This window comes from Hibiscus syriacus, unplaced genomic scaffold, assembly GCF_006381635.1.
Source record: "Hibiscus syriacus cultivar Baekdansim isolate YM2019G1 unplaced genomic scaffold, ASM638163v2 tig00004779_pilon, whole genome shotgun sequence".
Lineage (NCBI taxonomy): Eukaryota > Viridiplantae > Streptophyta > Magnoliopsida > Malvales > Malvaceae > Hibiscus > Hibiscus syriacus.
In genome coordinates, this window is record NW_024062030.1 from 795,721 (window position 1) to 822,266 (window position 26,546).

General features: G+C 32.4%; 2 protein-coding genes and 3 pseudogenes across 2 annotated transcripts; 4 read left to right on the forward strand and 1 right to left on the reverse strand.

Annotated features, from left to right (window-relative positions):
- Positions 1-3,126: 3,126 nt before the first annotated feature.
- Positions 3,127-8,129, forward strand: LOC120197697 (annotated as a pseudogene).
- Positions 7,520-8,605, reverse strand: LOC120198697 (annotated as a pseudogene).
- A 10,088-nt stretch (positions 8,606-18,693) lies between these two features.
- LOC120198698 (sugar transport protein 13-like) lies at positions 18,694-22,393 on the forward strand. Its single transcript, XM_039199975.1, is given in 8 exon segments — positions 18,694-18,749; positions 18,782-18,925; positions 19,533-19,585; positions 19,588-19,854; positions 21,023-21,147; positions 21,235-21,526; positions 21,614-21,812; positions 21,815-22,393. Coding segments are annotated over 7 exon segments (1,497 nt in total). The 5' UTR covers positions 18,694-18,749; positions 18,782-18,876; the 3' UTR covers positions 22,327-22,393.
- A 526-nt stretch (positions 22,394-22,919) lies between these two features.
- On the forward strand, positions 22,920-24,530 carry LOC120198701 (mavicyanin-like). The gene is made up of 2 exons (XM_039199979.1): positions 22,920-23,097; positions 24,075-24,530. Exons 1-2 carry the CDS (start codon positions 22,932-22,934, stop codon positions 24,458-24,460), a joined length of 552 nt encoding a protein of 183 aa, XP_039055910.1. The 5' UTR covers positions 22,920-22,931; the 3' UTR covers positions 24,461-24,530.
- Positions 24,531-25,005: 475 nt separating this feature from the next.
- On the forward strand, positions 25,006-26,038 carry LOC120198700 (annotated as a pseudogene).
- Positions 26,039-26,546: the final 508 nt, after the last annotated feature.

A 26,546-nucleotide genomic window follows, 5' to 3' on the forward strand; every position in this document is an offset into this window, starting at 1 on the left:
CACATGTTGCGAGTATCAGTAATTGGGTACCCGATATCTTTTTTTTTATATTATTAATATTAAAAAACATATATATAAATTTAAATATTCGAAATTCAAATTATATACTATAACATTTGAACATAAAATTTAAAAGTTTAAATATAAAGTCTAATAATCTATAATATAAATAATTCATTATATTATATATATATATAAAAACTAACCGGTGTTCGGATAATTTTACACACCCCTATCAATAATGTTAGGCTCCACTTTGTTCCGCGTAGTTTTACTAAATCATTAGGGGTGTTTTATTCAAGGATTGTGGGATTCTCATGGGATGGGAATCCCACATTCACATGTTTGGTTGGCCAGGAATCTTATTCTCGGTAATGTTTTATTACCAATAGTATATTTTTTAGGGTATATTACCGGGAATGTCATTACCCCTTCCCTTATGTATTGTAACATTACCGGCATTTTGGACTAAAATGCCCTTAAATTATTATTTTTTTCAAAAATATCATTATTCTATCATTGAATAATAAAAATTCTACGAAGGTTAAATTACAAATTTGTCCATAAATTATTTTAGATTTACAAAAAAAAAATCTATAATTAAAATTTTATATGAAGTTCATGGGTTAAAATTGTTTTTACCCTTTCATTAAACTTTTTTATATTTTAATTTTGTAAAAAAATATATAAATATTATGAATTTAATTTTTTAAAGAAAATATAAATATTTTACAATTTGTAATATTATACAAATATATAATAAGGACAATTTGGTCAAATATACATTCAATAATATTTTATTCCTTTAACCAAACACGGTAATCTTACATTCCTGCTAAACCAACCAAACACAAAACAACATTACCAGTAATCCTATTCCCTGGTAATCTTTTATTCCCACTGATAATCTTACATTCCGTGAACCAAACGCACCCTTATAGTTAAACAAATTGTATGTTAACGTAGAAGATTTAAGGATTTGGGATGTGAATGGTCGTTAAGATGTTGTAATTTTTAAAAAAAAATAATTTTATTTAAATATAATAAATAACACATAAATGAGGGCAACCATTTTTTGAGCAGTTTTCATACATTATTATAATGTAAATAACTAAATGATTTGAATATAATATATTATAATCACTATTTTAAAATATACATATAAATTTTTATTTTTTAATTTTTGAATATATTAATAACCTTCTATTCATATTATTACTTATTTTTGCATAAACCGAGCTAACATATGGAGAAGTATCAAATTTCATGTTTGATATATATAAGGTTAAGATTCACTTACTCTATATAAATTTTTTAAAATTTTTTTACACAAATTTAAGATCATCAGATGAGTAAAAAATAAATATATGAGATTAATTCTTATATTTTTCTACTTAATGTCTTTCCATTTTCTACGATTAATCTCACAATCTATTTTTTTACTCATTTAACGGTTTTAAATATTGTAAAACTAAAAGAGCTTTACACAACATAATTGGATCCTATCCACATACACAAGTCAATGAATCAAAGAGTTTAGGCGTTTTAATTTTTTAAAAAATAACTCGTTAAGTGGTTTTAGTTGTAAAATGAGTGTTGTTATCCTTAGATGTTTTGGATTCGAGCAAACGCGTCTATAGAGTTTGTGTGCATTGTCAACTGCTAAGAAAAGATAACGGTGATACTCATGCGACACTATAAGATATTGTCATGTCATCATTAAAAAAATTGTTATATTTGCAATTTCGTCTATTTTTTAACAGATGGTAACAAAAACGAAATCAGAACATAACATTAAGTATATTTTTTAAAAAATATAAAATTGAATAACCAAAACGAAATAAAAAAAATTATTGAGCGACTAAATATATAATTTACCCTAAAATTTGACATGATATTTCTTTAACACACTAGATCCAAGTTGCCCAACAACAATGCATAATGTTAAAAAGTAAAAACATGTTTTTAAATTTTTAATATACTTCACAATATATCTAAATTGACATTTAAATATCAAATGGTATGTTAAATACATAATGACGATTCTTAGTGTAGCGATCATTGACAATTTATATCTCTCAAATGTTAGAATTAGTTTTTTTTAAAAGCGATAATAGTATAACAATTATTGTGAAATTAATCCGAATATATTATTAAATATGATATATAGGGTAAATATATATTTTAGTACTCGAATTTGAGTTTGAAGTTTAATTTATTCTTTAAATTTTGTTGATCCAATTAGGTAGTTGAACTTAGTTCAATTTGGTACCTAAACTTGTCTATTTGGACCAAATTGGTACTTAAAAGGAATGATTTATTTGAACAAGTTTGAACTATGAAACCAAGTTTAGATACCAATTTGAAACAAAAAGCCAAGTTCATGTACTTAATTGGACCCAAAAAAAAAACTTTAAGTGCCAATTTGAGTCTTGTGGCCAAATTTAGTTATCTAATTAGAAAAATAACTTAGGCACCAAATTGAACCGTGAAACTAAGTTCAGATACCGAAGTATATTTTGTTTTTAGCACTTAAATAATTTATTTTGTTTTTAGTTGGCAAATAACCACTAGAAAATTAAAGAACAAAGAAAGAGCCGCCCTTTGACCTGGTTTAGTATTTTTCCCGCGTCAAGTAAAACTTTTTCCTTTCATCTTGTCCAAACAAACTTCAACCATCTCCAATTCCTTCTCTTTCACGACTCACCCTTCCCCTCCACTTTGACTCGTTCAACACCCGGTCTGACTCAGTCTCCAACTTACTCTTCACTCGGATGCCACTAACTCACCGAAATTTTTAAACAAATTCTTCTTCAATTCTCCCTCCATCTTCCATGTCATGTCCCCGACGTCTTCTCTTTCGCTCTTTCTTTCCTCCCTTTTTCTCTCGTTTCTCTCCCTTTCCCTCTCCCGACGACCCCCCGAAGGTAGTTCATATGTTTATTTCATTAAACGGTGCGTAGAATTTCAGTTATTTCCATTTCTATCCACTTATAACATTTTTTTGAATTGTTTTCGTAGGATATTTGATTGATTGCCGCGAGGCCGCGAGAACAGGAATAGACGGCCGATAATGGCTTACCGACGGGGAATTCATTTCCACGGGTACATCAAAGAAACTAACGGCCCCCCGACCTCTTCCCCACTCTCTTCACCGTCCGATCCTTCCCTCTTCAGAACAATCTGCGCCGTAAGTTCTGCTATGTGGCACGCGTTTACAGAGGTGCGAGGTACCTGATCAGGACGACTTACTACTACGGCAGAGTAAACGGATTGAGTTTTCCTTCGCCTCCCGTTTTCGACCAGATGGTGGACGGCACGTTCTGGAGGGTGGTGAACACGACGGAGGATTATCAGAAGGGAAAGCCGTCGTCCAACGAAGCGGTGTTTGAAGCTAGAGGGACTACCATGAGTATTTGTGTTGCTCCGAATACGTATACGGAGTCCGATCCGTTTATTTCGAGTTTGGAGATGCTTATTTTGGGGGATTCGCTTTATAATACTACACACTTTGATTTCCATGCTTTGAGCTTGGTTGCTATGCACCATCTATTGTTGCTCAAACAACTCTACTTGTTGTTTTGGTTGTTTTCAGGAACTTGAATAGTATGGGTGCTTCGGGATCGTTGTCATCAAGCATTGCTAATTTAACTTCATTGAGGGGCATGTATGGTATCAAAAGTAAACCTCAAGTGATGAAATTCAGAGATAATAACATTCTATTTGAATTTTCCATTCTCTCAACAGTTGGCTTGGTAATAACAGTTTATCTGGAGTAATACCTGATCTCAGTTCATTAAAGCTACTAGAAATATTGTAAGCATATATTTCTCTTGTGCTTTTTGCTCTTTGAGACTTTGAGTCATTTGGCTACCTAAATAGTAGGTACCTGAGCATTCATGTAGAATTGTCTAGTAGTTTAATATGAAAACTACATTTAATATGCTACATTTTTTTGGTTAACAGGCATTTGGAAGACAATCAATTCAATGGAGATATTCCATCATCACTTGGTGACATTGGAAGATTGCGTGAACTGTAAGTCATTCATATTTAGCTAATATATAACCCCTTGAACTTTGTTATTTTATTTATATAAGCCCTTATCTTTTTATTACACATAAATAAGACCCGAACTTTAATTGGCATACTAATAAGCCCCTAATCTTTAATTTGTTTCTAAATAACTCTGTAACCTTTAATTTGTATCCAAGTAAGCCACCAACCTATCTTTAATTAATGTCTAAAACAAAAACATAAATCAACATTTCATTTGAATTAAGGGCTAATTTAAATGCAAATAAAAATATAAGGCTTATTTGGGTATCACAAAAGCATAGGGACTTGGTTAACAAAAATAAACTAGTATTTGTTTTACTGGTTTTGTTTTGATAAAGTTATAAATGATAAAAACCACTTTAGTGTGATTAGTGCAATCTGTAATTAGGTTATATGCTAAACTAATTCAACTCTATTTATTTTGAACAACTAAATTCCTCTTGAGGATTTTGGTAACTTGTTAGATTCAAGAAGCCTGAGAAATTTGGATTAAAGAAATTTTGTTATGATATGTTTGATAAAATATGTGTCATTGAAGTAATCAGAATGATATTATCTTGCGTTACATAAATTGTTTAGACTGCATCATAAAATGGTGGGAGATGAATGCGGTAGACTTAAAAGGTTGTGTTCTATCGACCTTTTTGATGAATTTCCCGTTATCCGACCCTTGAACTTATTATTATTGGACCCATGTACCTGGTTTAATTGCAATTGTTTTTTGTAATGTAATATGGCAAGATAATGACATGAAATCGAAAATCAAAGGAAAGAAACATAATGAACACAAATTTTACGTGGAAACCATAGATGGGAAAAAACCACAGACAGAGAAGAACAAATTTAGAATTTTTATTTTTGAGGAAAGGATTGATTCCATTGTGAGAATGATCAAATCCTTTTTCTCAAAGAATGATCACTTTGGTTGCCAAACCTGAAGAGATCGATCCTCTATTCATAGGAGTCAGTTCATTGGTACTTACAATTGAAAATTTGGATCAACGAGCATAAGTGATTGATCCTTATTGAACAGAATAATTCTTTTGGCTTGAGAAGCAGAAGAATTAGGAATGATCGATCTTTATTCAAATAGAATCTCTTTTTGACTGGAAAGCAAAAAATGATCGATACCGAATGGATCCATCCCTTGTCCCTTGACAGCAAACCAAGGGTCGAGTTTGGAACAAAACCAACAGTTCTTTGTACAATAAATGAAGACATATTAATTATCTTCACCATAGATAGGGCCTTTCCAACACTACAAGTACAAGAGTGGTAAACTTAATTCTTCAAGCATTCGATTGCTAAAGCTTTAAGTTCTTCATCTCTTGCATTCAGTCCTTGTTTGTTATTATCTTGAGTTTGTAAATTTAAGGGGAGTGAATTTCTGAGATTTGGGTAAAACCAAGTGGTGGGTTGAATTTGTGAAGATTACAACTTAACCTTGAAAATGAAGCTGTAATATTGAAGACTTAGTTGATTGAACTTCTTGGTGAGGAAGCCAAGGGAGAAAATGTAGGTGTCTTTGGAAAGGACTGAATGTGAATAAATCTTGTGTTTGATCTTTAATTTCATTTAGAATTGTCCTATCCCTTTCGTTCTTATAGAAACTCATTTTGGTTTAATATGGCTTAAAATTTCTAATCAACCAGAATTCCCTCTTCTTGATTTATCTCTCTCATTTGAGCTAAAACATGAGTTCTGTATGATTGACATGTGATATGTCCTTTATATTTGAGGGAACAGCTATTATTTCATATAGTTTGTGGTCCTTCACTTCTTTGCCAAGCATATGTGGTTAAGGGTTGAGTTCCGTTATGAAATTTAGATCTGTATGGGCTTTGTCCTTTAATTTTTCAGTCATATTTCCATTGTTTAATCTTAATTTTTGTTGCTAGTGGTAGTTCCTAATGTACATTCTACCTCTTATATTTTTCTCCTCTTTTTTTTCCCTGAACTTGAAATTTGCTATATGACTTTGCAAAATAAATAACAAAACTGAAGCATGTCTCTGTTCTTTCCAAATACATGAACCAGCCCATGTAATAACATATGAAAACTTTATGATAGGTGTACTATTTAGTAGCTTAAAAGTTATAAACTCACCAAGTTTGCTTTCATAAAATTGTTAAAACTTACAAAAGTGAAGTGCCAAGGCCTAAAGAAAAAGAAAATCCATTGGTTAGATAAGATTCGAGTCTCGTTAATATCGTGAAAAAATTCCATCTACGACAACAAATATATTATTACCTTCAATTATTTCTTTCTGTCTAGATTGCTTTTACGTAGTTTTCTGTATGGTCTAGATTCTTGCAAAACAACAATCTGACTGGACACATACCGGATAGCCTTGTTGCAAAACCAGGACTGGACATGAGGCAAGTATAAATTTACAGTAGCCACGCCATTTTTAGCTTATAAACTTCAAGCTTGAAATCTTCTGAATTATAAACTGTTGGATTAAAGTATAGTTTTAATTTGTTTTAGGACTTCTGGAAATCAGTTTTTACCCCCCGCACCTTCCTAAGTAGATTGTACATGCATTCGGAGGTAACGTCACACAACTGAAATGGTCAGAATACTCGATTTCACCAAATTCTGTCTATGTTTATTCTGTATAAAAACATATCATCTTCTTCTGAAACCTTGCTGGAAGTTTCACCAATGTTATCTGTTTGATTGTAAAGTTCTCTTATTGTGCATGTTGGAGCATCCTCTGTTCTATTTGCACTATAAATACTTATCCATATTCAGTCAGTCTGTAAATCGTCTGCAAATCATATAGCCATACCTCACCAACTCATTCCATTATATTTTTTATGAGATGTGATTTATTTACTTCACCTGGAATATAAAGCTGTGAATGCTCTTGTAAATGGTAGAAAATAGGATAAATACTTCACCATTCATGTATTTATATAAGTTCGTGTCTAAAGTTACTAGGTCTAGGGTAAATATCATTTAATGGAATTACCATCCATGATGTATTGGTGTTGGTAAAAAAAGTCCTTTCTGTCTAGTTCTTTTTAGAATTTTGGATGGCATTTACCTGTCAGAAGCATTGATAGTGAAGGTTCATTTGCTTTTAACGTAGACATTTGCTTTGTACTTGGATGCTATATGCCTTAGATCAGATACATTAAAATACACCAAAATTTTAAATGTATTTCATAAATGATGAATCAGGAGCCATTTTACCCTTTTCAGATCCTTCCCTTCTTTCCCAAAAATAATTCATTGCCGTTTAGACCCCATTCATCCTTGGCTGATCTTTCAGAGTGGGACCCTGAAAATTCATAAAACTCTGCAACTTTGCATGTGGTGTTCTGTAAATGACTGCTTATTTTTCTAGCTCTGATATTACATTAGTGCCTGACAGGGACGGACGCAGGAATTAATGTTAGAGGGTGTGATTTTAAGAACTTATATTAGAAATTTAGGAAGTGTGAAATTAGATTATCAATGGAAAATATGAAGAAAATACTTAAACTATATAGGAATTTGAAATTTCCAAGGGTGTGACAGCACCCCAGCACCCCTCGGTCCATCCCTATTGATGAAAGTGAAACCAAGCTGGAAAGAACCAGAGAAAAATTTCCAGTCTACACTTACATTGTAATGCATCTGAACTGAACTTCCATCCATCATATTCAAAGATTTTATCTGGACATTAGGGAAAAAAAGAGCAGAAAAATTTGAAATTTGAAAATTAAAAACAAATGGAACATATTGAAGAAGCCTAGATTCAGATCAAACTTAACTCAGCTATGGCTTTGTTTTTTTTTGCCTTCACCTCTCTAATCTTCCTTTCCTAAGAGGAAACAGTGGAGGCAATGCACTGCTCTTGACCTGTGTACAAATAGGCACATTGATCATTGGCCTGATTCTAATACTTGATGATCTGTTCTCTCCAACCCTTTCTTTATCCTCTTCACATGATTATCATCTCTATTTCTAGACCCTTGTTTCCCTTCTTCTGATGCAGCTGCATCGGCCAACGAGCTCGAGGATGATGACGTCGAGGACGAGGAAGATGACGGCGACAGGGACGAAGCGCGTTGTTTCTTCAGCCGCAGCAACTCCTTCCACAACACGGTACATTTAGGTGGCCTCGGGGACGGGTCGTCATCGACAAACCAACTCACCCTACTGCTCTCATCCTTGTTTATAACCTCTTCCACCACCATCCCACCATCATCTTCATCATCTTCCTCTTTGTTTTTTCTTATGCTGATTTGTTTGAGCTTCTCGGAATGGTGCTTCTGCCAAAAGGGGAGCAGCTTTCCTTCGAAGAAAGCTCGTCCGCGGTCAGCATAGCATGGCTGCTCACTTTGCTAGAAAGGAACTCAAAGTCGGCAGCTCTTGCTTTATCTTTCTCCTCTGCATCCATCTCTTCGTCTTGAGAATGTGGGTTGATGGATATAAAGTTGGTTTCATCAAGGAAATCAGCTGAGAACGAAATCCTGGGGCTCGAATTCGGCTCTGTGCTATTTCTAGAGCTTGCTTGAACAGCTTCCATGGCCATTCTTAAGATCCAGAGTACAATGAGATGTGCATGGGATTTGCGATTTATAAAGGAGGAAGGTGAAAGGAAATGTATTTTAGAGTTTTCTTTGCTGTTAACTCATTATCTGAATAGGGTAACTCATCAGATGTCCCCAAACTATAGGGTAACTTCTAATTTAGTCCATAATCTTTAAAATATTACATCAGTATCCTCAAGCTAAGTATCATCTTTAAGGGATTAATTTAAGATTTGAATCTTAGAGGGACTTATGATGGAATTAAGTCAACTATTATGTGGTTGGTTTGTTTATTGTAACTTTGTTGAGTGGACGGTGAGATTATAAAGCTAATGTGGTCTGGCGAAGCCGAAACAAGTGAGCTAATGCGGTGTTTAGTATATTGAAAGCATCACATGGACGCTATACTAAGATTTTTATAGGACAAAAATGTCTTTTCATTTTTTAAAAATTAATATAATGCTTATTTTTATAAAAATAAATAAAACTTTTTTCCTCGTTGCAATTTTATCATTTGTCTTCCTTTGATTAGAACTTATGCTAATCTATTAATATTTTCCTATAAATTAATTGATTGATAATTATTAATTAATATATTTTAAAGATATTTTTGGTAAATTTTTATCTATAAACAAACTAAAATTTATGTTGGGGAACAAAATTCAATTAAAAAATCAAAGTTGCTGGAAAAGTTCAAAATATAAATCAAAATTAAAAATAAAATAAAAATATTAATGTCCAACTATAATATGGTGACTTATTTACCCTTAATCCACAAGAAAAAGAGTACTTAAATCAGGTTATGAAGCTTAATGGCTTCTCGTGTAACTATAAACTTAGAAGGAAATATTCTTTTTTTAAAAAAAAACTTAGTTTCCTTGGACTCATCTTAAGCATGTGATCACATGACAGTAAATTTGAATCATAAGATTCTGCCATTGTCCAATGTACCCCTTGCATAGCTTGACCCATATGGAATGTCTAGTTAAAACCTATTTTGTCAAAGGGCTTTTCCGTCATCAAGAAATATAATCGACAAGTGTCAAATGATCATGTCCATCAACAGAAAAGCTTGTTCCAAGATTTGGCCATCTCTTAATTAAATCCGGACAGCTAAGAATCAACATCCTAATGCTTTATATTGGTTATTAATCACATTCTATGCTCTTTCTATATAGTATAAGAGGAAGACAACGATGGTTAAAGCTTTTCTACACCTTGAAACAAACAACTTATACTTAGCATGTGATTTGTAATCTCAATTATGATTAATTATTTGATGATTCCATTGATCCGGAATACACTCCAAGTCCTCAAGCATAAAGGCCAATGTCCCTAAACACTGCAACGTGTGGGGACCATTAATTATCATGGTATATATATATATATATATTGAAAAAATATTGTATCTGATTCATCGATCGATTAATTTAAATTCAATCTTATATAAATTTACCGGATGGTATTTTAATATAATTTGTTTTATTTACGATATCAAAATTTAATTTTAAATATTATTAAAATAATTTGATATTACATTCCGTTAGATCAAATGACAATTAATTATATTTTAATTACAATGATTGACCATTGTAGTATAGTTTCATCATAAAGCTTAGCTGTTCATATGCACAATGGCAATGCAAGTATTAAATTATTGAAGACACTCAATGTCGACCATGGAAATTATAAATTATGATATATTATGTAATATTATAAATTATAATACATTTTGTTTTACAGGTCCAAGTATTACAAGTGGATATAACCCAGTGGCCCAACATTGATCCAACTCCAGCCCGTTACACCAGACCCAAACAGTGGGTGGCCCAAGTCAAACCCTAACACTTCTCACCCTCGGCGCCGCAAGTCACTCCCAAGGAATCCTCGTGCTCCACGCTTCTCCATCACCGGCAGTTTCGCTCGGGTTCAACAAACAAGTAGGGTGTTGTAGGAAGCTAAGAACAAGCAACAAACCGAGAATTGTTCTCGGAATCAAATGCTAAAGATAGGATCATTTTGTACTATAAATAGGGTATGTAAATCGAACAAAAGGGGGGATACGAAATACCAAGCAAAAGTTTACAACAAATTGCATCCAATAACAGTAGTTTTCTTTTCTTCGAGCATTTATATTTCGACAGAGAGCATCAAGAGGTAAATTCCATACCTTGCAACGTTTGGCTTGCATGCGTGTTCTTTCTTCATTTTTATTTTGGCTCGAATCAACCCAAAAAAATTATTTCGGCCGATGAACTTTTAAGGGAATGTCGAGGTTTTAAAATCCAGATCTAGCCTCCCTTGAGGCCACTTTGCAAAAACAAAAAACATTTTTGAAACCGGGAGGACGAAAGCTTTTAAAAAAGACAAACTTTTTTTGTTTGGCCGCCGATGAACGACGGCCGCCGCCGATCAACGGCGGCGGTGAGGCGGCACGCGGTTGTCGGATTTTGGAGATGGTGGGCCTGCCGTGTTCTTCAAAGAGTGAAGAACAGATGAGAGAATGAGGAGGCTCTCGTATGAGAAGAAGGAAAATGAGAAATTAAGAGAGCAAATTGCTTTTATACAAAGCCCATACCCGGCCTAGCGACCCGCGCTACGACCCGATCCGAGTCTCAGACCCGAGTGTTTACAAGAAAAGAGATTCGCGCTTTGGCCCTCCATGTTTTAAAACATTTAATTTAGTCCCTAAATCGATTTTTATACCCGAAATCTTTGTAAATGACCCTTGAATTTATTCGTGTTCAATTCAATCCTTTTTATCACTATTGTTTTTATTATATATATTCCTTTTTATTATTATATATTTTATCCATATAACTATTATTATCGTTTTCATATTGTATATATTCTTATTTATTGTTATTATTACTTATTATCATTATAATTAACATACATATTTTATTTATTTATTGTTCTTTTATTATTATCATCGTACCTTTTTGATATATTTTTTTTCTCGTTATACATATTTTATTATTTTACTTTATTTACTATATATATATATTGTTTCTTTTCCTTATTATATTCATCCTATTTTTATTTGTTTTTTATTGCCTTTATCTATCTTGTTTCTTATTGTTTTCTTTTAATTACTTTATCTTATTATTTTTGTCACATTTTTTTTTCCTTCTAACAATCTCTACCTTTCAAGGATGTATTTCACTCAATCAGTGTAAGTAATTCAGGATCAAATTTTACCTTTTAATTAAAAATTACAATTTCTTAATTTAAGACAACTGGAAACTACGTAGTACCGAAAGGGCAGTTCAAGGGTGCTAACCCTTCCTTGACTGTAACCGACTCCGAATTCGATACATCTCTGGTAAGACGCAGATCAGTAAGAATAGGGTATCCGATCAACCCATTTATTTTAAATAAATGATCGAACTTTGGTCGACTAAGCAAAATGATTCTCAGCATAATCATGCACTCTTTGCTCCTCTCGTTTCCAACAACTCATATGATCTCTCTACTGTCAAATTTTCCTTTTTTTTAATGATTTAATATCTTTTTCTTTTTATTGATATACTCATTATAGTTTGTGACCTGAATTTTATTTAAAATATCATTTCAATATAATTCAATGATCTATAATATACTTTATTCTATAAGATAAGATATTCATTTATATTAATACCAAGACCAAAGAGCACTTGAGTCTTAATTATTTAATTTTTAGTAATTCGAGATAACAAAGGTAAGTGATGTGGGGTTATGCAAAAAAAAAAAAAATTAAATCATGCACAATACTTGAAGCATAACTCTAAGAAATCTATGGGGACTGATATGTATGATATTTTATATTATTATTATTTAAATAATAAAGTTAAAGGAATGCCATATGATATTTATAATATTTTGTTTGAAATAATAAAGTTAAAGGAAATTAAGGAATGCCATGTATGATATTTTATAATTAATTTTTTAGAAACGTGAAACATAATTGGAAAAATAACGCAAAAGGTACCCAAATTTTATTTTATTTAAAGGAAAACATTTTCAACCACAATCACGTTATTATATATCCCATTTACCCTAAATAATGCAAAAATAATGATTTATCCTAAATTAAAATTAATTTTGGATTATATAAAATTTACAGTATACAATAAAGTTATCTATAAATGACTATTATTTGATACAATATCGGATTAATTTTTTGCTTTAAAAATTTATTACCAGCTTTCGATGATTTTAAAAAAGTTATTACTAATTATGGATGATGTTAGATTAAATTACAAGAAAAAAAACATAAACTATTACAGGTCAAAATAAAATAAAAGTAAACATATGGGGATAAAAGTAGACAAAAAATGAGAAGTTAATTAATTTGTTTATAAAAGAGATAATTTCTTACCTGGTTCTTTGTATTTTGGTTCTATTCATTTCCATCACTATATACTTTCTTTAATTCTTTTTTGACTCTTACTATTTTTTTTGTAATTTAGTTCGAAATTATCTATAACTTAATCAATTTTAATTTTTTAATTTTAAGATTTCAGTTATATCGAAATAATTAGTCAATGAAAATAGAATAAGATATTGAATTTATCATATTTAGGCATATAGTATAATAAAAATGGTTGTCCCTTATTCCCATATGTAATGGGGTAAGGGGGATGTAAGATAGTAGGTTGACCCCAACACCAGGTTGAGAGCAACTTCCGTAGAAGACCTCCGAATTATGAAATGCCCTCCGTGAGACTCGATCCCACGACCTCAAGGTTGCGAAATAAATAAAGAAAAAAACTAAAAATTGAATTATGGACAGTTATACCGTCAACATCCATAACCAAGCAAAAGACCTTAAAACCTCAGCGCTTCCACTGAATTGTAAATCCACCGAAGAAAATCAATCGGTCAATTTTGGTGCCTCGGCCTCTATCTTCCTTATGTATTCTCTTTTGATTTTTATATGATTTTTTTTCAAAGTAAAGTTGAAGAAGCAATATTTAGTCGACCCAAGGTGCTAAAAAATAAAATGAACTACTGCCAACAAATAAAAAGAAAATAAATAAATTCCTTGTCTTAATTTCTTCCTAAAAAGAAAATAAACACATAAACTATAAGGTAAATTGTACTCATAACTATTTAATTATGAATATATTCTAATTTGATCATCGATTTTTAGTCTTGACAATCAGATCATTTAAATGATGTTAATCAAACCATCTGTTGTTATAACATTTGATGAAGGAGTTGACACGACGGATAAAAATCTGATATAATTAGAATTAAATTGATATATTATGTAAGTAATGAGGATTAAATGTATAATTATATCAATTTTATTATTTGTCACGTCAATTTAGAGGTAATCATAGATGTAGTTTACCTTAAGAGAAAATTTATTATGTGGACAGTAAAATATAAGAGATGCTTTTTTTAAACCCATAAACCCTAAATACATATTTTATTGGTAAAAATACAGAATCTTAGACAATAGATTTGTAGTTTTGTACCACATATATCCTACTTTTTCTCTTAATTTAGCAAATAAATTATATTAAAAATAAAATATTAAATTATAACAAAATTAATATAAAACTCAAAACGTTTCTTCAAATAACCTAATATTAAAATAACTTTATTTAACCAAAATAAAAAGAATATTTTATGTCACATTCAGGATTTCAATCAGCCTATACAACTTTTTCATCACATGTTTTAGCTGATTGATCACATGGCCAAATAAGAGATTAATGACCATCCAGCTCTGTTGGTAGAGCACAAGGTTCTTAACCTTAAGGTCGTGGGATCGAGTCATATGGAGGGCATTTCATAATTCGTAGGTCTCCTACGGAAGTTGTTCTCAACCTAGTATTGGGGACAGTCTACTATCTTACCTCCCCTACCCCATTACATATGGGAATAAGGGACAACCATTTTTGTAGAGATATAATCTATGCTAAAGAATTGTTTGCTTTTCAATAATTCAATCTTTCCACGTGTTGCACGTTTATAGTTTATTAGAATTTTATGATTAAAATAATTCCAATGTAATTAACATCTTCGTCGTGAAATTAAATTTTAATATAATTATATATGATTATGTAATAATACATAAAAATAATTATTATAATTTGTAAGTGTTTAATTGAAAGTAATTGGAAGTCTCAGCTACACTTGTCAATTTCCATATGAGATTTGATATAATTATGAGCATAATTACGCACTATAATTTTATAATTAATATTATTTTAGAATTTAAATTTATATAAGTATATAATTACAAATTATATTATCAAACATGATTTATTAAACCTGTGGTTTATTCATTGCTTTGTTGAGTTTAGGTTCTCATACGATTTCCCACTCCATCAAAATCATTCTTCCAATTTGGGGTCAAAAACAATAATAATTCAATGGTGAAAATGAGATCAGATGTTTTTAATGCAATGCTAGACTTGTACTTTTCTTTCAATTACTTATCATTACTTGTACTAAAATACCCCAAGACGAGACATAGAATTGGACATTTGTTAACTCCTTATTGTCAAATTACTTTTATTTTTTTAAATACAAATTTGTTTGTAATTGACCATAAGAGACTAACAAGTTTGGAGAGTTTTGAAAATTAATCTTCCCTAACCATTAAATTATGTACTAAGGGTGTGTTTGGTTGGGAGAATGTGAGATTCCTATGGAAATGGAATCCACATTCTCCCGTTTGGTTGGCCCGGAATTTCATTCCTGGTAATTTTACATTACTAATAGTGGATTTTTTGGGGTATTTTACCGGGAATGTCATTACCTCCATTTTCTTAGGTATTATTAGATTACAGGCGTTTTGGACTAAAATGCCCTTATTTTTTTTTCACAAATATCCTTATTTTGTCATTGAATAATAAAAATTCTACGAATGTTAAATTATAAATTTATCCATAAACTATTTTAGATTTACAAAAAAAAATCTATAATTAAAATTTTATATGAAGTTCAGGGGTTAAAATAAAATTTTACCCTTTCATTAAACCTTTTTATATTTTCAATTTAGTACAAAAATTTATATAAATTTTATGAATTTAAATTTTTTAAAGAAAATATATAAATATTTTCCAATTTGTTAAAAAAAACAAATATATAATAAGAACAATTTGGTCAAATATACATTCCAATAATCTTTTATTCCTTTAACCAAACACGGTAATCTTACATTCCTGCTAAACCAACCAAACACAAAATACAACATTCCCAGTAATCTTATTCCCTGGTAATCTTTTATTCCCACTGGTAATCTTACATTCCGTGAACCAAACACACCCTAAGGGTTATTATTTAATACACTGTCATAAAAAAATTTAGAAATAGTATTATGATAATATCAAATATCTTTTGAAGAAGATTTAAAATTAGAAAAAAAATAATGAGATATTTGACGTCATCTAAGTATTACTTATGAAATTATTTTTTTGTTACTAGTAATATATCGATAATGACTCGTATGTTAATTATTATTATTTTGTCATTGTTGCAAATTTTGCAACTAATTGTCCACCACCTTGGACCAATTTTAAGGGAAAATGAAGAACAACAAGAACCCCATTATATCCTTTTTAATTCAGATATTTTCTTCATATTTTCCATTCAGATATTTTCTTTTGATTTGTTTCCTATTTTTCCACATTGTATTGGAGATAATGAATTTTCAAAAAATATTCCCTGATTTTCCTTTTTAATTTGTTCATTCCATATTGTACTTCTTTTGAAGTTATATTTATACATAAAATTGAACATATATATGTATATACGTTTTACCTTTTTAATAGGTCTGTAAACGGACCGAACGCACACGAACGGTGGTATGTTCATGTTCGTTTATTTAATAAATAAACGAACATAAACGAACACAAATATAAACGAACAATTTTTTGTTCATGTTCGTTCATTAAGGAATATAGCTTGTTCATGTTCGTTCATTTAAATAAATAAACGAACATAAACGAACACGAACGAACGAACATAAATGAACACAATAAACGAACAACACAAACACAAAAAAAAACTTATTCTAACACAACAAACGAATGTAAAAAAAAATAAACAACAAGAATAACAACTTAAAATTCATTAATATAACCTGCAACTTTAGAGTTATTTTGTTCGAATACGACAAACATATATAAATCATAAATAAGTTATATGAACGTAATAAAGTCTTAAAGTTAATTTGTTCAACAAAACAATCTTCTTGAAATCCAAACAACTTCAATAATCTTCGTAACATATTCAACTTGCCCCCTGTTCGAACATAAATTAACATAAATGAACGAACATAAACGAACATATAATCGAACGTTCACGAACGTAAATGAACGAACGAGCCCTTTGTTCATGTTCGTTCATTTAATTAAACGAACGCAAAATCTTGTTCATGTTCGTTCATTTAATAAATAAACGAACTTCCCGCCGCACGGTTCTTGAACGGTTCGTTGAACGTTTAGTTCATTTGCAGGCCTACTTTTTAAGGTTATTATATAATACATTGACGGTGAACTTTTTTATAATACAATGTTTATATAATTTAATCCCCTTCACACCCATAAATAGAAAAATGATGACTTTTAAGTATGATTTTTTAATTTGAGTTTAAGTCGGATTGAGTTTGAGTTTAAAGAAAATATATCTCGTCCCGCTCTATTATGAGATAATTTTAAAAATATCCTTTTATGTATTTATACACTATTAAAGGTTTTGATAAAAATATGTTTGAAAATTAGCATAAAGTACTGGAATTATAGTGTTAAATTAAAATTTATTTTAATTTTATGTTATTAATTGAATAAAATAATATTTTATTTGATTTTTTTATTTTGGTAAAAATAAAAAATATGTTAAACCGGGTCGAGTGAGATTAAAGTTGAGTTTTAATTAAATTTTGGGATGAATTCAAACGAGTTCTTTTTATTCCGATCATATTTTGTTGTTATGATGTCGGGTCAAGTTTAGATAACCAAAAACTTGTCTCGTTCCGTTGGTATCCCTAGTTAGAAAGATTGTTCCTATAATGAATCTTTATAATACATGATACGTATTAATTAATAAAAGAATCATATATCAATAATTATATCTAAAAAATAAAATTAAATAAATTTATTAAAATCATTTTCGTTGAAACCAAACAGGTAAAATTAAATCGTGTGGTGTTAAATGCAGAAATTGCATTTTCCAATCCAATGGATAAACATGAGCCATAAAAAGCACCATAGTTTTCTTCAATTCTTTTACATTTATTTTTCAACACCAATGAGTACTGTTTAGCCGAGTCAATGTCTTCGTCTCTGATTTGATCTTATCGCTTCTTTTTCCCATTTTTCTGATGCGTGCGTCTAACAAGTTGACCCAATACATTAATTTTCACACTTCAATTATCAATTCCAGGTTTATTTCATAACAAATACTCTCCTTCTTTTTTCTTTATAAAAACCTTCAGTGATCACTACGAGTCATATTGTTGAGAGACTTATGGTTTAACTATGTCACCGATCCTTATACTCTTTGAATTTTTGAAATTAAATCCTTTATGATCGTACCTTGTCGATCCAAGGATTTGTGGCCTTGGAATTAAGCCAAGAAGGCCTAAGTTGAAACGATATGGTTGAGGTCTTGAGATATTGGTGTTCAAATTCGAGTCTCATTGTTTATGAATCATATGGGAATCTTATTTAGAACGACTCAAATCTATGTTTTTTCAATGTTTTAAGGACTTATTTGAATGTTATTTTTCAAATAAGGGTCATTGATTAATTATGATAGACTTAAAAACAATGGGATTAAGTTTCCAAAGCATGAAGAGTACAAGGACCGAAAGCATAATTAGACTAAGGTTCGAACGACGGTACCCTTATACAAATGCCGTCTGTTGACTAACGAGCCGTCACAAGAGAATTAAAAAACCAGCGAAAAAACAATAATAGAGAGAAAGAAGAGTCAATAGACACGTGGAAAGATCCTGATGGTGGTGACCCACTACGTCACCCAGTTTGCAGGTGTTTGGAGCTGTACACTCTCCACTTCTATATAAACTCCCCATTGTTTCCTGCTCTGCATATTCCATTTCAGTTTCACAACTCTCTCTCTCTCTCTCTCTCTCTCTCTCTCTCTCTTCATCCTCAGAGCGAAAAAAAGAAGAGGAAAAAACAAAGAGATTTTGTGTTTCAGGTGATATATATATATATATATATATATATATTCAGATAGAAGCTATGCCGACGGGTGGATTCTCATCGGTGCCTCCGGCGGGGGTGGAGTTCGAAGCTAGATCACTCCGATTGTCATCATTTCTTGTATAATGGCCGCCACCGGCGGCCTCATGTTCGGTTACGACGTCGGTGTTTCTGGTAAATCCATTCTTTCGTGTTCGCATGAAAATTTAATTTATATAATATATTTTTTGATTTTTAAAATAAAATATCTTTGCTCCTTTTAAAAATTTCTTCGGTAAGCAAACAGCTTTTAATTTTTTAATCGTCACGTTTAAATAAATAAGTATTTTTAATCAACTATAGGTTATCTAACATATATTTTAATCTGAATTAATTAATTAATATTTATTTATGATTTTCTGTTTAAAACTAAAACAAATACTCCGAAAGAAAATTGTATTTATGTCTCCCGCCAAATTGAGATAGCCATGTTTTAACAGAAAAGGGTAGTTTTGGAATTTCTTGTCATAAAACCGTTGACCAAAGAGTCTTCCAGCTGTTCTTAGGGGAGCCCGATAGTGGTTTAACTGATTTTTTTTTCGTTTAACAAAGAGTTGGAAAGGATTGAACTGGATTATTAAAACTTAAGGGAGACTAAATATGTAATAAGACCATTCAAATAATTAATCTAACAAAAAGACTATTAGGAAAAATTAGTTCATTGTCGTTACTTAGAAAAAATGGGAAAAAAATAATACCAACTGTTTTTATTTTGTAAATTAATTAATTTGTTTTGATATAGGTGGCGTTACGTCCATGCCGGACTTCTTGAAAAAATTCTTCCCGGTTGTTTATCGGAAGAGCCAAAACCCGGAACCGATGGAAACTACTGCAAGTACGATAACCAAGGCCTGCAATTGTTCACTTCGTCGCTTTATTTGGCTGGTTTAACGGCCACTTTCTTCGCATCCTACACGACCAGGACGCTCGGCCGCCGCCTCACCATGTTGATCGCCGGTTTCTTTTTCATTGTCGGTGTCGTCCTGAACACCTCCGCTCAAGACCTTGCCATGCTTATCACCGGAAGGATATTGCTGGGTTGCGGTGTCGGTTTCGCTAATCAGGTAACACCCATAATTTAATTTACTCGATCTTTGTATAATCACGAGTAAATGAACAAAAACAATTCCTCTAAAAATAATAATTTAATTTAATTTACTTATTTTTTTTCAATATAAACTGTCGGTATTCGATAATCCATACTGTTTTTCTTGAGTAACTGGATATTTTATTTTTTTAAAATTATTATTTAACAACAATCACAAATAATTAAATTTTAAATTATACTTTTCAAAAATACGTTTAAAGTATATTTTACGACATTTTTAAATCATTTTTAAATTGGGTCCCCTAAAAGTTTTGGTTTAATTACTTATTAGGTCCTATTAGTTTTAAAGGTAGTCAAATTAATCCCTAATTGGGGTGTCCCTTTCAAAGTGGTAGGTTATCAGTTAAATTGCTCTTTCTAAACTACCATTTTCAGTTGTCTAAGGTAATAATACCATTTGAATTATCCCTTTATCACCCACTTCATTTAGCATGTTACATTTTTCACGAGTTCTTACATCCCAACCAATCCCATCACGACACCTAGCCAAAGAAAAACTTGTCCGTCGGCATAGTTTCTGATAAGAAATGGACCGACATTAATCACCCAATATCACCCCCATAAAGGGTAGTGCCAAATTTTCTAACCTTCGATTTGATTAATTTAATCAATTGTTGTTGTTTAATTAGATTAAGTATTAGTCACGATCCAAGTTGTTGTCTTCTCCATAACTTTTCAAACTCTAAAAATTAATATATTCTTAGGTTTGACGTTTTGTACATGTGATTGTGAGTTGTGCGACTCTTTCGCTCTCCATTGGCTTAATTTAAGGAAAGTATCATGTGGAAAAATATATTTTATCTCTGGATTTATCCATTGAAAAAGTTAAATAAAAATTGATGTCTTCAAAAGCAAATTTGTTTACTCACACATCCTTCTTGCTCTAAGAATCTCCTTTTTTATCCTTTTTGAAAAGTCTTTCTATGAATTACGTCATACTTGATTGACCTTTTTGTTTGGGTTCCTCTAGTCTTCTTTACTCGTCATATGCTGTACAATTTTTGATTTTTCGACCTATATATTTTTTTAATATGATCATGGATATTTGATTCATTGATCCTCACCTACGAGAAGATAGGTTAAATAATTATTGATTAGTTAATTTGATTTTAATTAAATTACAGGCTGTGCCATTGTTCCTGTCTGAGATAGCACCTACCAGGATTCGTGGGGGGTTGAACATATTATTCCAACTTAATGTCACTATTGGAATTCTCTTTGCTAATCTTGTCAACTACGGCACTGCTAAGTAAGCATTTTTCTTCTCTTTTACTCCTTAATTATATGTTTAATTTTTAATTAGCAGCCAAGTAATTGTGAATAATTCCGGCGACAGAATCAAAGGTGGATGGGGTTGGCGGCTATCATTAGGTTTGGCAGGCATCCCGGCACTTCTCTTAACCGTGGGGGCCCTCATGGTTGTCGATAGTCCCAACAGTCTCATCGAGCGTGGTCGTCTTGAAGAAGGAAAGGCCGTGCTCCGAAGGATTCGTGGCACTGATAACATCGAGCCAGAGTTCCTTGAGCTTGTGGAGGCGAGTCGTTTGGCCAAACAAGTGAAACATCCATTCAGGAATCTCCTTCAACGTAGGAATCGACCGCAACTCGTGATTGCGGTTGCCTTGCAGGTAAACACAATAATTCGATAATGTCGTTTGAGTCGTGTCGGGTCGTGAAATGAGTAACGTTTGTTAATGGTATGTCACATGGAACAGATCTTCCAACAATGTACCGGTATCAATGCAATCATGTTTTATGCGCCCGTCTTGTTTGACACATTGGGATTTGGCAGTGATGCTGCACTTTACTCTGCCGTTATTACCGGGGCTGTCAATGTGTTGTCTACCATCGTATCGATTTACTCAGTCGACAAAGTGGGCCGTCGTGTGCTGTTACTCGAAGCCGGTGTCCAGATGTTTTCTCTCAAGTTGTCATAGCAATTATTCTTGGTATCAAGGTTCAGGATCACTCCAATGATCTCCACAAAGGTTTCGGAATCTTCGTGGTCGTTATGGTGTGTACTTTTGTTTCGGCCTTCGCGTGGTCATGGGGACCCCTCGGTTGGCTAATCCCGAGTGAGACGTTCCCACTCGAGACCCGATCAGCAGGACAGAGTGTGACAGTCTGTGTCAACTTGCTCTTCACCTTTGTCATAGCTCAGGCTTTCCTCTCTATGCTCTGCCATTTCAAGTTCGGAATCTTCTTGTTCTTCTCCGGGTGGGTGCTCCTTATGTCGATCTTTACGTTGTTCCTAATCCCAGAGACGAAGAACATTCCGATCGAGGAGATGACGGAGAGAGTGTGGAAGCAGCACTGGTTTTGGAAGAGGTTCATGGACGACGAATATGATGGAAAAGCTGTTACAAATGGAGATTTTGCAAAGAAAAATGGGCATGCTAATGGCTTTGATCCAACATCACAGTTGTAAATTTGAGATGATTCTAAGCACATCTCATCACAATAGAAAATAGACATAATACTATCATATATGTAGCGGAGAAGTCCCCTGAGTAACTGATTTCATATCATCTTTGATGTATAATGCTTGCTATAAAAGAAAATTCAATCTCTGTGAACTTGAATTACATGTCTTTTAATATTTCGAATACATTGATCGTAAAATGAATCTCGATCTTAAATTTAACCCAACATTTTTCGATTTGTCCAATAAAGAATATATATATAAAGATAGCAGGAATGAGGCATCATTGCAGTATAACACTCCTTGTCCAATATGAACAACATTTGACCAATTAAATAATTACTTAACTGTATCTTCAATATGTGTCATCTGCAACTCACCCGACATTCTTTCCTTTCAAGCGTTGTCCTCTAACAATATGGGGGAATGCGAGGGACATCAATGATGATGCCAACAATAAGTTTTAGCATTATTAACTAACATTGTTATACGATACGATACGATTGACACGATACGAATATAATACGAATGGTTCAAAAAGTTGTATATAAACTCCTTAAGAGAAAGAATCCCTCCACATCCTCGTTTTTCTGTTCTCTGCCGGTTTTAGCATGGGTTTTCCTAAGAGCGTTGTGGCTGGGATTGTTGTGGCGTTGCTGCGGTTGTCTGATGCGGCTGTTTACAAGGTTGGGGACGCCGGTGGTTGGACCTCCATTGGGAACCTTGATTACAAGCAATGGGCTACTACTAAGACCTTTCAACTTGGTGACATTATTCGTAAGTTCATAGTTTGTGAACCATCCTTTATTTTAGCTTCTTTTTGCTCCATTTTTTTTTATCTTATTACCCTTACATGGTTTATTGCTTATAGTTAAGGTCGAGTTGGGTTGAACTTTCGATCCGTCTAATTTAAATTGAGAAATATATCTCTTCCACTCGAAATCAACTTAACTTGAGTTTAGAAATATCTTATCATACCTGAAATTTATTTTAAATTTTAGGATAAAAACTAATATCTATTCTGACCCCACATGATACAAATAAAAAATGTTCTTTTTTTTATTTGTAAAATATAGATCTAATCGAAATATATATATATATATATATATAAAATAAGGGACTATAGCAATTATTCGTAAATATATATAATTAAATTACACTTATTTAAGCTTATGTGAGATATAGTCAGAGATTTTCTATTCTAAACTCAATCCAACCCGACCCAAATCCAATTTAAAAAAATGATTCTATCAAATCAAGCCCAACCGAATTCGTTGTCTTCGGATTAAATTATCATACATCCATATATAAATAAATAAATATATGTATATAAAAGAAAATCACACTATTATTTTAGGTCAAGTCAAAGATTTTTCATCCTAGATTCGATCAAATCCAGTCCAAACCCTATATTTAAAAAAATAATTTTACTAAATCGAATTAAATTAAAATTCGGATCAAATTCTCCTCCATACAAAAGTAGTTCTTAGATCTACATTGTTATAAATACATACAAGGGGAGAACGCATGGGCCTTGGCCTCTTTGTTAAATGGTGCAATTGTAATTTTAGTCTCTCTTAAACATCAATAATTCAATTTAGTCCTTTTCAAACATTGTCAATTGGAAAAATTGCATATTTTTGGCATCACTTAAAACCAAAGTTCACATAATAGCTAAAATGAATTTGGCAACAATTTATCGTTACATCGTTCAATGATACCAATATTAATGACATATATACATATACGTATAGATTTTGAGTACAATGCTCAGTTTCACAATGTGATGCGAGTAACACATTCGATGTACAAGGCCTGCAATGCCTCAGCTCCTTTGGCCACCTATGCTACCGGCAATGACACCATTAACATAACCGCAAAGGGTCACCACTACTTTATTTGTGGCGTTCCCGGACACTGTCAATCCGGACAGAAAGTCGACATCAACGTGCTCCGTGAATCCGAAACAGCTGCAACTCCCTCGGGAATGTCCCCTGCATCTGCTTCGATTCCTTCGGCCGGTGGGCCTGTGTCTTCACCGAGCGGTGCCATCTCCTTGAAAGGTTCTTCCAAGGGGAGTCTTACCAACCTTTGTTTAGCAATGGCTGCTTCTGCAGTTTTTGTGTCAGTTTTTCCCTGAATAATTTTGGTTTCTTTTTGTTATACTGCAGAGACATGTATTTTCATGGAATACTCTAATAATGGTATAATTAATATAAATTTTTAACAATATATGTATATGATATATGATTATAAAAAGCCGTTTAAAATGGAATCAATTAGTACCATATTTTTATAAATATTTACAATTAAATTTAAGCATAAAGTTGAACAATTCAACTTAACTCGACTTGAATTTTATAAACTCAACTAAAATAAAAAAAATTAAATAAAATTTAAGTTATAAAAACAAAACTCGCCGACTAACTCAAAATATTTTTACTCGACTCAATTAAATACTCACGCCTACAAATAACTTTTTTCTCGTATTTTATTATTTTATATACTATGAAATAATAAGTCAATCCAATATCGATGTAAACAATATATATATATATATATATATATATGGTTTAAGTATTAAATTTAAGCCTTAAATTCCATTTCATTGTTAGTTCTATTAATGTAATCATTATATATACATAGATATATTTAGCTAAGCTAAGCTTTTGGAAGACAATGGTTATGGGGAAGAGAAGGGAGAAAGTAAGTACAAGATCTCATACACTACCCTCGTCTCCTTCCCACTCTTTCTCTTCATCCTCCTCCTCCGACTTCGAGTTTACCATCTCATTTTCCCCACGCGCCGCCACCTCCTCCTCCCTATGCCCGGCCGACGACCTCTTCTACAAAGGCCAGCTCTTGCCTCTCCACCTATCCCCTCGTCTCTCCATGGTCCGCACCCTCCTATCCTCCTCTTCCTCCTCCTCCACCGCCTCTTGCGACTCCACTGCCAGCTCATCCAACGACTCCCACTCCTCTTTTGCTAGCGACATCCTCCTGCTCGCCGTCGATAACTGCGGATCCTCGAGGCCGAGCTCCGTCTCCGAAGACAATGGGAACCAAGTATTTCCAACTCATCATCAACAACCACCACTACAACAACAACAAATCAAGAAGAACAAGTATTTTTCTTTGTCTAGATTATCTTCAATGCTCAACAAAGAAAACAACAACAACAAGCATAACCAGGTGGTGAACATTGCGGCGCCACCTTCATTGGTTAAAAAGATAAGCATAACAGCAAAACGATTTATAAGCAAGTATTTGAAGAAAGTGAAGCCATTGTACGAGAAACTATCGAATAAACAAGTCGAATCGGTTTCAGCTTTGTCGTCGTCGACATCGGTTCTGACTTCGTTCTCAATCAAACCAATGAGATCTGTCAAAGAAAGCAACAACAATGGCGGATTTTCTCACTCTTTCTCGGGAAACTTGAGGCACCCAAGAAGGAGAAGCTGCATTTCGAGCTAACCGTCGTCGATGCGGTCCTCGCCGAGCCACTCGGGGGTGCTTTCCCGAAACGGGTTTCCGATGAGTACGGGACGGGTCGGTGGAGGCATGCAGTACCCGGACCAGTCGTCGATGGAAGAATTGCAGAGTGCCATTCAAGGTGCCATTGCTCACTCCAAGAATTCTTTGGTTCAAAATAAAAGCACTGTAGTAACTAACTTAATTTAACGGTAAAATCTATCTTTGGATAAATTTTCCCCTCACTTTACAGCATCTCGTAAGATAAAAATAACGTGACATGAACACCTAACTTCTTTTTTTAATCTTCAAATTTTAATTTTACTATCATCTTTTTTGTTTTATTTCAATTTCTCGATAATCTAAAAATTGTTGATTAAGATTATATTATATATATATATATATATATATATTACAGCTGCCGAGCTATAAATTGAAAATGGGTAAGGAAGATTTTCTATAAAATGGATGATGTATGTTTGATATATATATATCGGATCTATGGTTGTGGTTATAATTTAGATTCAATCAGATTTTTGATAAATTTATATTTATTTTGACCATTTCATAATTTTATTTGTTATGTAATTTAATTAAGTTTTTAAAAAATTATTTATTTTGAATCTTGATTTAATTTTTAGGTAAAGACCTATGGTTGTCCCTTGTTCCCATATGTAATGGGGTAAGGGGATGTAAGATAGTAGGCTGCCCCCAACACTAGGTTGAGAGCAACTTCCGTAGGAGACCTCTGAATT